At 30.4% G+C, this 11,942-nt stretch overlaps 1 protein-coding gene across 1 annotated transcript; it reads right to left on the reverse strand.

Annotated features, from left to right (window-relative positions):
* Nucleotides 1-10,150: 10,150 nt before the first annotated feature.
* Nucleotides 10,151-11,397, reverse strand: LOC107414092 (uncharacterized). Its single transcript, XM_016022189.4, has 2 exons — nucleotides 10,981-11,397; nucleotides 10,151-10,427 (listed from the first exon to the last, which is right to left on the reverse strand). The coding sequence occupies exons 1-2, from the start codon at nucleotides 11,315-11,317 to the stop codon at nucleotides 10,411-10,413; spliced, it is 354 nt and encodes a 117-aa protein (XP_015877675.3). The 5' UTR covers nucleotides 11,318-11,397; the 3' UTR covers nucleotides 10,151-10,410.
* Between the last annotated feature and the right edge of the window lie 545 nt (nucleotides 11,398-11,942).

An 11,942-nucleotide genomic window follows, 5' to 3' on the forward strand; every position in this document is an offset into this window, starting at 1 on the left:
ATAAGTTTAAATCTAATAACTAGTCATTTTGTTACGTTTTTAGTCTACATCATTTTTGTCAGGTTGGTCTTGATCATAGAAGAGTTCTTTTTTATAATGTTATGTCTCAAGGACAGGCACAAACATAGAGGAGCAAATTTTAGATATTTCCCGACTATCAAGTTTCTTTTTTACAAAACTTGTCATATCATATATGCTCATGTGTGCAATCTCGTTATAAATTTATGAGAGGAAAAGGGTTATCTAGTTTCAGGTTACCTGATCTTCATTGCAAACAGTGTCTTAAACCAAGACAAGTACAAATACAAGACATTTTATTTTATTTTATTTTTGATAAGCAACACCTTTTATTTGATGATTAAACAGGCACAACATTCTTCCTATGGTGGCTAGCTTACCCATATGGCCAGCTGTGTCCGTCCATTTTATTCAAGAAGATACATGACATATATTGGTCAGAGAGCGGTCGCCCCTACAAAGAAACAAAGTAGTCCCAGTTAGCTATATGTTTTTTATTATTTTTTTTAAAATAGGCAAATGAAAATGTGTTAATTATCAAATATTAAAAATGTTATTTTAATAAATGATTTAAAATTAAAAATATAATTTAATAAGTATCAAGCCTTAAACATTTACTACATTATGGAAATGATATTTCCAGCAAATAAAAATTGTGGGACTGGGAACAGAGAATAATGAAGAGCCATGGGCCATGATATATATAAATATATATATATATATATATGTATATACATATATATATGTATATATGTATATATATATGGGGATAGAAAGAGAGAAAGTATACCGGGAGGAACAGTCCATCCACAACCTTCAATCTGCTTGATGGTTTGCTGGACATTAATAAGATTAGTAAGCTTTGGTGTTACCCAAGGGCAAACACACTCAACATGAGTCGCTGACTCGTTGGCAGCAGCTTGATGAATGATTTAGACCAAATATCACACGCTTGCATTCCTTCACAAGCATATCTTCCCCCTGCTTACACTCGCTTGGACTCATTTCTCCATGTGCCATTCGAATTCCATCGTAATCTTTTCCATCACTTTCTGATAACCTGCTTCCTTACCACCATTATTATTATTTTTCTCTTCGTCACCTTGTTTCAGTTTTTCTCTCGCTCTTTGTTTTGATTTCTCCTTTATATAGACATATTGTCTTGACAATTAATTGACGTTTAATTATTTCCAAAGCCGTCTACAACTATGCCATTTATAACGCGCTTGGAAAGTAGCCCTATAAATGTCAACACAAGCTGCTAGATTATTATTAATAGATTCGGTTTAGAAGTAAAACCACTTATAATACACTTCTAGATTTGAAGTTCAAATTTCAATTTGAATAAAATTTTCTTATCCTCCAAATTGTAACAAAAAAAGTTAGACAAAATACATTTTAGTAGGATACATATCTTTTGTCCCCAATCTTATTCCACAAATAAAAAATTGATCCCTCATTTAAAATGTCATCATATTCTTTTTCTTTTTTTTTAGCTGAGGGCTTGAATCCTGCTCACAGACTTGGATTGGTGGTACTCTTACCATCAGAGCTACCATGCAGCTTCATCATCACATACTTTTTCATATTTTCACATCACTCACCGTTAAATTATACGAACGGAAGCTTTTTTATGACTGCAAAACTCCAACCGGCCCACTTTATTAAAATTTTAAAAAAAAAAAATCCTCCAGCATTCTTGTTCTTTTTATTTTTTTTTGGGTGGTTTCTTGTGTCATTCGTGCCGTTTTTCTCCTCTTCAACCATAACTGTATAATTTTTTAATTATTATTACACCAACCGGGTCCCACTCATTAAAGTTTTTAAAAAGCTCTGTATCATTCTTCTTTTTCCTGATTTTTTTTTTTTCTTGTGCAATCCCCCCTGCCATTCTTCACTCTTTCATCCCGTAGCTGTTATATTTTTTTAATTATTATTATTATTTTTCTATCATGCGGCAGCAGCAGCCATTAAGGCTTCTTTCTCTATTTTTCTTTCTGCCATACGGCACTACAGCAATTTCTTTCTCTAGTTGTTTCTGCCGTGAAGCGTACTGCAGCAACCATCAAATCGTACCCATCATCCAAAAAAAAAAAAAAAATGGTATTATAAATTAGAAACTTCATCGGTAGTTTTCGATAAGTGATTATTATTCTCTGTATCAACATTCTTGATTATTTGCTTGCGTAAATTTATGTAATTATTATATTTAATATTGATTTCAATTTTATTTGTATAATATTTAATCTAAACCATAGAAAAAAACATATAAAATTTAATTATATACCTTTTCATTTATGTGCTTCGTTTGTTAATGTTTCTAACAATAAAGGGTTTAGAATATTTTATAATAAATTAAAATATCCTAGGCTTTAAAATATTCTTTTTTTTATTATTTTGCTTTGATATTATATTTTCTTTTAATATGATTAAGCTTGTCATATATATATATATATACTGTTTATCTTTAATTTTCATAATTATCATTTTTTCTTCATAATATTTAATTATAGTGCTGAAAATCATGGATAATGATAGTTATGTGAGTAAAGATATTAATATGTCATTTGAAGATGAAGATAAAAAAGATGAAGGAAACATAACTGGTCAAGAAAAAATAGAAGTGATTCATTCTTAAATTTTGGATGAAATGATACTAAAAGTTGGAATGGAATTTAAAAGTGAAGATGAAGCTTATAAGTTTTATAATGCTTATGCTTACAAGGTTGGTTTTGGCATTTGAAAGAGTAAGGGACATAAAGATCAAAGTGGAAAGATGAAAAATAAAACTTTTTTGTTGTTGTTGTCAAGGCTTTTGGGATAAGGATAAACGAAATATTAATGTTAAATCTCATCGTGCTGAAACAAGATTTGGTTGTTTAGCTAGAATGAAAATAAATTTGGATCAAACTGGTAAATATCATATTACAGATTTCATTGCCCAACATATACATGTGACATCAACTTCCAGTAAAAGTCATTTGCATAGGTCTCAGAGGAAGTTAACTTTTGTCAAAGTAGATGAAATAGATATAGCTGATAGTTCAGGAATTGCTCTTAAAGCAAGTTTGAAGTTAATGGCTAAGCGATTAGGTGAATATGAAAATCTTGGATTTATTTGTCATGATTACAAAAATTACTTGAAAACAAAAAGAACAATTCAAATGAAGGTAGGAGAGACAGGTGATGTTTTGGAATACTTACAATCTATGTAATTGGAAGATCCTAACTTTTTTTATGCAATACAAGTGGATCAAGATGATTTGATAAGTAATATATTTTGGACAGATGCAAAAATGATGATTGCGTACTCTCATTTTGGTGATGTAGCTAGCTTTGATACAACTTATAAGAAAAATCAAAGTGGTCAACCTTTTGCTATGTTTCTAAGGGTGAACCACCATAAGCAAACTACTATATTTGGAGCTGCGTTATTATACGATAAAAGTGCTGAAACATTTATCTAGTTGTTTGATACTTTTGTAAAAGCAATGTCAGGTAAAAAACCAAAAACTATTCTTACTGACCAAGATCCAGCAATGGCAAAAGCATTAACTTCTCAATGGCCAAAAACATGTCACTGGTTGTGAAGATGGCACTTGTATCAAAATGCAGCAAAACATCTTAGTGGAGGTTTTGCCAAATTTCAAAAGTTTGCCAAAGATTTTAGCAGCTGCATATATGATTATGAAGAAGAACAAGAATTTTTTCTAGCTTGAAATGCAATGCTTAAGAAATATGATCTTAAAGATAATGATTGGCTTATACGAATGTTTGATTTGAGAAAGAAATGGGCATTGGTTTATGGCAGAGATACTTTTGTGCAGATATGACCTCTACTAAATGGAGTGAGAATATGAATAGTCTGATTAAAAACTATGTCAGCTATCAACATAATTTATTGAGGTTCTTTGAGCATTTTCAGAGGTTAATTGAAGATCGTCATTATGAAGAACTAAAGGTTGATTTAAAAGCGACCCAAAGTACTCCATCATTATCATTTTCAGTTGAAATTCTAAAAGATGCAGCAAGTATTTACACCCCAACAATATTCAAGATGTTCCAAGATGAGTTATGTAAGACTTATGATTGTGCTATGCAAATATTTGATCATATTGGGACAATGACAGAGCACAAACTTACCAATCATAAAAAACAATTTCAGCATACTGTTAGATATGATTTTTCTGATAAAATAGTGATTTGCAGTTATAGAAAGTCTGAGTTTATAGGAATTTTGTGCTCCAATACTCTTAAAGTTCTTTCTTCAAATGATATAAAGAAAATGTATTACAATATATATTGAAATGATGGACAAAATCTGCAAAGTTAGGAAATTCTGAATTTGTATTTACGAATACAATAAATGAAGACCCTAAAGTAATTTTGGCAAGATGTTATAAGGATCTGTGTAGATTGCAAACTCAAGTGGCAACGAAGGCATCAAAAACAGAAGAAACATATAAAATTGCAAGAACTAATCTTGTTAAGATTTTAGAAGATGTGGATGCATATTTAAAATAAATAATATTGGAAAATCCATTTCTAAAATCACAGAGGCTACAACCGTACCAAGTGCTAGTGAGAAAATTAAACGAATTAAAAATAGGGAAAGATTACATGGAAAATCTACAAGGCCAAGAAATGCTCTTGAAAGGGTGCGAAAGAAGAAAAATGTTGCACTTGGAGAACCATAATAGCAACAGTCACATGCTAGTGAAATAGGCACAGAATGATGTAAGATTCACGTTCAATTCAACAAATTTAGTTATTTCAATATTACAATCGATGCAGTTATAATTATTATTAACCAAAATTTTGTCTGCATTATTTATATTGATATTTAATATATTTGCATATATTTTCACTTGCAGGTTTCTTCTAATTTTAATAGTCAAGATCTATTAAACTTGTCATTCAATATTGCGCTTGGATACCATGGTGATTAAGTAATACTATATTTTTAATTACATTTCGATCTTTGTGGTTCATGCTTTTTTTTTTTTTTAATGGTAAAAATTATTAATATTATTTTATTTTCTTGCCATATGTTTTTATTTTTTTATATATATTAAAATATTATATATACTAGGTTTGTAGTCATGTTGCTTCAACAAATTTGATTCAGAATCCAAGTATGTTGAATTTATTAGAACAGGTATTTCGAAAGATTATTAAATATATATATATATATATTTTTTTTTAAAGTTTGTATTATTTTTATAGGAAATGACATGTATTTGTGTGTCTTTTGTAGGTGCATGCAATTCCCTAAGAATACCAAACTTTTGGATTCAATGACAATTATATAATTGATAATAACAAGAATATATAGAAGTTTGACACAAAGATATAGAAACATTGAGAATAAGTTTTATATTATTTGTTTTTACTATTGAGAATAAGTTTTATATCATTTGTTTTTACTATTTAATGCACTTTAGAAATATTTATTACATCTCTTTAGAGTTAAAAATAATATTCTTTTATAAATATATATATATATATATATATATATGTATATATATATTTTTGATGAATAAAGCATTGTTTTATATTTGATGATAGATGTGTTTTGTTCAAATTATAAATTAATGTCTCATTATATATAACATAACTGAAAGAAATTGCTGCAGTGCCATATGGTAGAAAGAAAAATAGAGAAAGAAGCCTTAATGGCTGCTGCCGCCACACGGTAGAAAAAAATAGTAATAATTAAAAAAAAAGTATAATAGTTATGGAATGAAAAAGTGAAGAATTGTCGGGGATGGCACAAGAAATAAAAAAAAATTAGAAAAAAAAAAGAATGATACAGAGTCTTTTTCAAACTTTAATTAGTGGGACCCGGTTGGTATAATAATAATTAAAAAAATATAGAAGTTTTGGTTGAAGAGGAGAAGAACGGCAAGAATGGCAAAAAAACAAAAAAAAAAGAAAAAGAAAAAGAAAAGAAAAAAGAATAATAAATGACTTTTTTTAAAATTTTAATAAAGTGGGTCAGTTGGAGTTTTGCAGCCACGAGAAAACTTCCGTTCGTATAACTTAACTTAACAGTAAGTGACATGAAAACATAAAAAGTATATGATGATATTTTAAATGATGTGTTAATTTTTTATTAGTAGAATAGAATTGGGGATAGAATTTTGGAACAGAAGATCTGCATCAATTTTGGTACTATTTACTTTTACATTTTTTTTTTATTTTGAAGCTTAAAAAATTTTTAACATTTGATATACTCTATTAATCAAATTGTTAAAGTGTACAAATTCTGTAAAAATTTGCTCACGTGATGTGAAGTTCCACATCGGTTGGAAAGGGGAACGAAGCATGCCATATAAGTAGATGTGGATACCTTTTCCGTACGATGCGTTCCCATGAGGGAAAGTAAAAACGTGAGAGTAGGATTGGGCTCACTACCTAGCTTTCAAAGCAGACAATATCGTAATTAGGCATGGGAGGCTCGTGTCAGTGGGACTGGTAGGTAAGGGTTATAAGAGGATTCCCCTAACCATTACGACGCGTTTTGACAAAACCTTGAGGGCTGGGTTGTAAGAGGATTCTCTAGGTCCAAAGAGGACAATATCGGACGCGGGTGGTCTGGGATGTTATAGTTGGTATCAGATCCAGTATCCGGATCGATGCCCCAGCGAGGATGCTGGCCCCAAGGGGGAAGGATTGTGAAGTCTCACATCGGTTGGAAAGGGGCCATATAAGTGGGTGTGGATACATTTCCCGTACGACACGTTCCCATGAGAGAAAGTAAAACCGTAAGAGAAAGTAAAACCATGAGGGGTAGGATTTGGCTCACCACTTAGCTTCCAAAGTAGACAATATCATGATTGGGCATGGGAGGTCCGTGCCAGTGGGACTGGTAGGTAGGGGTTGTAAGAGGATTCCTCCTAACCATTACGATGGAAATGGGCCATATAAGTGGGTGTGGATACCTTTCTTGTACGACGCATTCCCATGAGGGAAAGTAAAACCGTGAGGGGTAGGATTGAGCTCACCACCTAGCTTTCAAAGTGGATAATATCGTGATTGGGCATGGGAGGTCCGTGCCAGTGGGACTGGTAGGTAGGGGTTGTAAGAGGATTCCCCCTCACCATTACGATGCATTTTGACAAAACCTTGGAAGCTGGATTGTAAGAGAATTCCCCAGGTCCAAAGAGGACAATATCGAACGCGGGTGGTCTGGACTGTTATACGTGATACTTTTGTGCCTAATAAAATGATTTTTCTTATATTTTGGTGTAATTTCAAAAAAAAAAAAATTGAGGGAAAATGGATTAAAAAATTCCACAATCTAATTTCAACCAAATAAATGGCGAAAATTAATTATCAGCACGGTAACTTAAGATTATTTTTAGGGCCGTTGTAAGCAAGTTTTATTGAAGTCACTGCACCAAAATGGTCTTCAATACTTTCAATGAGATCAAAATTTCTATTATGAAGGAAGCATGCTTAACACTCTAAATCACAAAAATTAGAAAAGGCCTAAAGAGCTATGAGGTCAACTTTTGGACATCAAAAAGATGGATTTGTCTATATCGTCCCCAAGAAGAAGGAAATAATTAATGGCTATCAGTAGATTCTTCAAAATTATCACAGTTTCTACAAGCAAGGATTTCAAACTCCATGAAAGTGGCTAGACTAACCTGGAAACATGTATAATCAAAAGTTTGTAGATTACAGATATGAAGATTTCCCTCGCAATCACCAGCCGCAAGGTACACTCCATCTGAGCTAACTGCCATTGATCGGAATCCTTGAGAGCTTACAACTAACTCTAACGGCGTCTCTTTCAAATGTTCCTACACTGACTACAACAAGATCATAAAGAAGACTACATATGTAATTCTGAAACACTAAGAAATTGCTTGGTAACTATTTTGTCTGGTTTAAGAGCCTAAATTTTTTTACAAGTAATAAAAGATTCAAGAATTGCCTAAATGTGCAGTGCCCATTGGTTCAGTATTCATGTTTTAGAATCTCATTTTCATACCAATGAAAGATTCAAGAATTACCTAAATGTGCAATGCCCATTGATTCAGTAGTCAGAGAAAGCTGGTCTGAGTTATCATCTAATGGTTTAACCATTCTCAATACATTTTTTAACTATTTTTCCCTTAAAAAAATTTCTAAAATTACACAAAAATATAAGGACAATCATTTTATTTGGCATGTAAATATCATGTGGGAAAATTTTAACAAAAATTATCCGTATTTAACGGTTATTAAAATAAAAAGTATCAAATGTCAAAAAAAATTTTACATATCTTAAAATAAAAGATTATGAAAGTAAACGATATTAAAGACTATTTTGTTCAAAAAAAATTATGGCTAGAATATATATATATATATATATATTTATATATATATATATACACACTAATTGTTAAAAAAAAAAAAATGATACACTATTGTATAGTACAATTGTTTAACAGTAATATTGAATCTGCCATCGCATACAAGTAAGCTAATAAGCAAAACACTAGCTATAGTTTTCTATCACCTTATAGTTATAAATATAATATTTTTATAATTTCAAATTTGGGCTTCAAAATATCTTAGTTACGATCATTAGTAATTATTGTCACCAAACCGTTTAAAATTGACCATTTTATCAGTTTTCTTTTAAATTGATTGAAAAAACTTCATAAGTTAAAAACATATCAAATTAAAATTGGTCTGGTTTGAACTCCTAAGTTAATTTTTTTTCTAATTAGTTAATTAATACGTATGTACTGAGCAAATTTTTTTTATTAAACGTAATGACCGAATTAACCACATAATTAATAATTTAAAAAGGTATATCAAAGCAAACAACAATGCTATATATATCCAACACAGGTGGTTGATAAGTGAACTTTGACCTCATGCGTCCTAGAAATAATTCATTTAAATTTCCACAATGGTCAATAGAACATGCTTGGTTTGACAATTGACAAAGAGATCTATCGGAATTTCTAGGAAATTTAAAAACCTACACTAATTATCATCCACATAAGAGGTCGAGCTACGGCACTCAGTAGAGAATTAATGGTGGTAGGTGAACTAGTACTAGGAATAATTTCTTCCACGTTATTTAGTCAGCACCGGTTGGCTACCTCTTTATACCGTCCATAAATATATACATAGAATGTTGTTTGATAGATACTTTTTTTTTTTTTATTGGACCACATATATATATATATATATATATATATTCAGAAAATTAAGTCAGAGCTAAGCCAGTTCCACATTCCAAACGATATCCCCAAGTGTTTGTCTGATGTGTGGGTACGTGATTACTTCAAATTTACTCAATTTTCATATAACATAGTAATATACAGCCATATCGGGTTTTTAATTTTCCCTTATCAAAAAATGGAAATTAAAAAAAATAAAAATCTATTAGTTTCATTTCTTGTTATGCTATCCTATATATAATGTTGTTTTCCCATCTTGTTTTGCACGCCAACTAATTTTATTCACTCAATAATAATAATAATTATTTATAATAATTTTCTTTGTAATTCTATACAGTGGCAATGGCTTACTAATTCAGATATTCTCGTTTAACAACTTCAATAATAATAATAATAAGTAATTTTATTTGCCAAAAAAAGGGGGTCAAAAAAAACAAAAAACTTGTAGTACTATAATTTTAGTAATTTCAGTTCCCCGTTAAGCTACCTCGATCGAATGGGCCAGCCAGAAAGGCACGGCTTAGCTAGATCCAGTGGTTCATGGCACACCACTAGCAAAAATAAATAAATAAAAATGGCTAGTTTCTGGCGCATCGAGTGGGAGAAAATCTTCCATAAATGATTTTATTTTAATTTTTATCAAAAATTGATCTTCAACAAGAAAAGACACATGCGGATGCTCTGTCCTCGCAATGATGATTATTGAGATATTGCCTGTTTACCTTTTCTTTTTACTATTATTCTTCATTGTTCTCCTAAGTTCTTTCTTTTTTATGCTCTTTTTTTTTTTGTATGCCAAAAACACTTTTTTTCTTTTGTTTTTTTTTTTCGTCGATTCAAATAAGTTGATTGAGAGTGTATATGTGGTGGTTGTGTAGTCTAATAAGGGCAACAACGTGTCTCTTGATAAAAAAACCAAGTAACAAAGACGGGACGTTTGCATATATATAATTGAGACAGACAAGATATAAGGTGATTTATTTAATGGAAAAAATAAATAACAATAAAGTTTACATGGTCTAATTGATTTCATGATAGAAGGTTCCAACAGGAACAGGCGCACAAACAAAAATACAATGTCTTTAAGCCAAACAACAAAGACAGACATGATTTATTTAACAATTAATTCAAGCACACATTCTTCCCATATGGTATAGCTATAGCTAGCTAGGTCCATCCATGTTGTTCAGGGAGATATTTTTGGTCAAGGAGTAGTTACACCTGCAAAGATATAGACACTTGTCCAGTCAAATAAAATATATATATATATATATATATTTTTTTTTATATATAGAGCCCTCATACAAGTCAGATATGAAGTCAATTTTGTGCATTTGTGTTTGGATACGTATATATATATATATATTATATCAAAGTAGAAGTAATTCTAATTTCTAATGTAAGCGGTACAAGTATTTTATCCAAAAAAAAAAAAAAATGTAAAAGCTACAAGCACTCTAATGTGAAAACCGTCAATGTGGAAATTGTTCCAGAAAAATACAATTAAAAATTCACCATATTATATATGCTAAAATATTCATTTTGAATAGACAAAAAATATAACAGTATTTCTCCTATACAATGGACGTGATAAATCCAAAAAATCATTAAAAACTATTATGACAAGTTATTCACCAAAACTATTACCCAAGTTGGAAAAATCAAAATAAATAAATAAATACTGAATACTAAATTGTGTATCAAAATTATGATCTAAACCAGAGATCAAAATCAAACGAATTTTGAGTTAAAAAATATATATATATATGCTCACTGCCGCATTTGAAGTGGTGAGGAACTGTACGTCCACATCCTTCAATCTGCTTAATGGTTCTTTGGACATTAATAAGATTAGCAAGCTTTGGGGTTACCAGAGGGCAAACACACTCCACATGAGTGACCCTAACTCGCTGACAACAGCTTGGAGATGGATTACTACCAAATATCACAGCTTTGCATTCTTTCACCAGAAGATCTTTCTCTTGCTTACACTGGCTTGGACTAGTATCCCCATTTACCGTTCTCATCTCCCAAACACCCACAAACACCACCAATACCATAATCACCACCACCATCAATTTCCCAGCAAATGATCCACCTGCCCTCTCCATTTTTCACCAAGACTTTACTTCTATCTTATTTTCTTATCTCTCTCTCCTTTTTTTATTTTTTTTTTTTTTCCTTCCTTCCTTGCTTTTGCTATTTTAAACTTTAGACTCTGGCCAAACCCCTTTATAGGCGGATGGAAATTTAAGTAGTTCCCCAAAAGTCATGAGAGAGACAAGCGGATATGCTACAGCTAGGTTCAGACTTTGACTTACTTGACGGTTTAGTTATCTATCCAGCTGGTTTAAACGAGGTCAATTGTTTGTGGTATTTTTAATTTTTAAAATTTTATAATATAAATTTTTAAAAATTTTAAGTTTTAATTTGTTGTATGATGATTCTAGTAGGATTAATATTAAAATGTATTAAATTTTAAACTAAAATATATTAAAATATAAAATTTTAATTCAATATTTTTTAATTTGAGTTTAATACCAATTATCTAATTTATATCAATTTTTTTAAAAAAATTAATGAAATTTAAAGGTAAAATATTAAAAATAATATTAATATTTTGTACTTTAGTTTTTTTAGTTTTTAAAATTAATATAATCTTAATGTCAGTTATATAACATAACAGTTAGATATTATAGTCAAAAGACAAATAAAGTTTAAATTGTAACAAATTAA

This window comes from Ziziphus jujuba, chromosome 8 (assembly GCF_031755915.1).
Source record: "Ziziphus jujuba cultivar Dongzao chromosome 8, ASM3175591v1".
NCBI classification, from domain to species: Eukaryota; Viridiplantae; Streptophyta; class Magnoliopsida; order Rosales; family Rhamnaceae; genus Ziziphus; species Ziziphus jujuba.

What these genes read in the sequence shown, in the direction of transcription:
- LOC107414092 (XM_016022189.4), bottom strand. Translation starts at nt 11,317, where the DNA reads ATGGAGAGGGCAGGTGGATCATTTGCTGGGAAATTGATGGTGGTGGTG.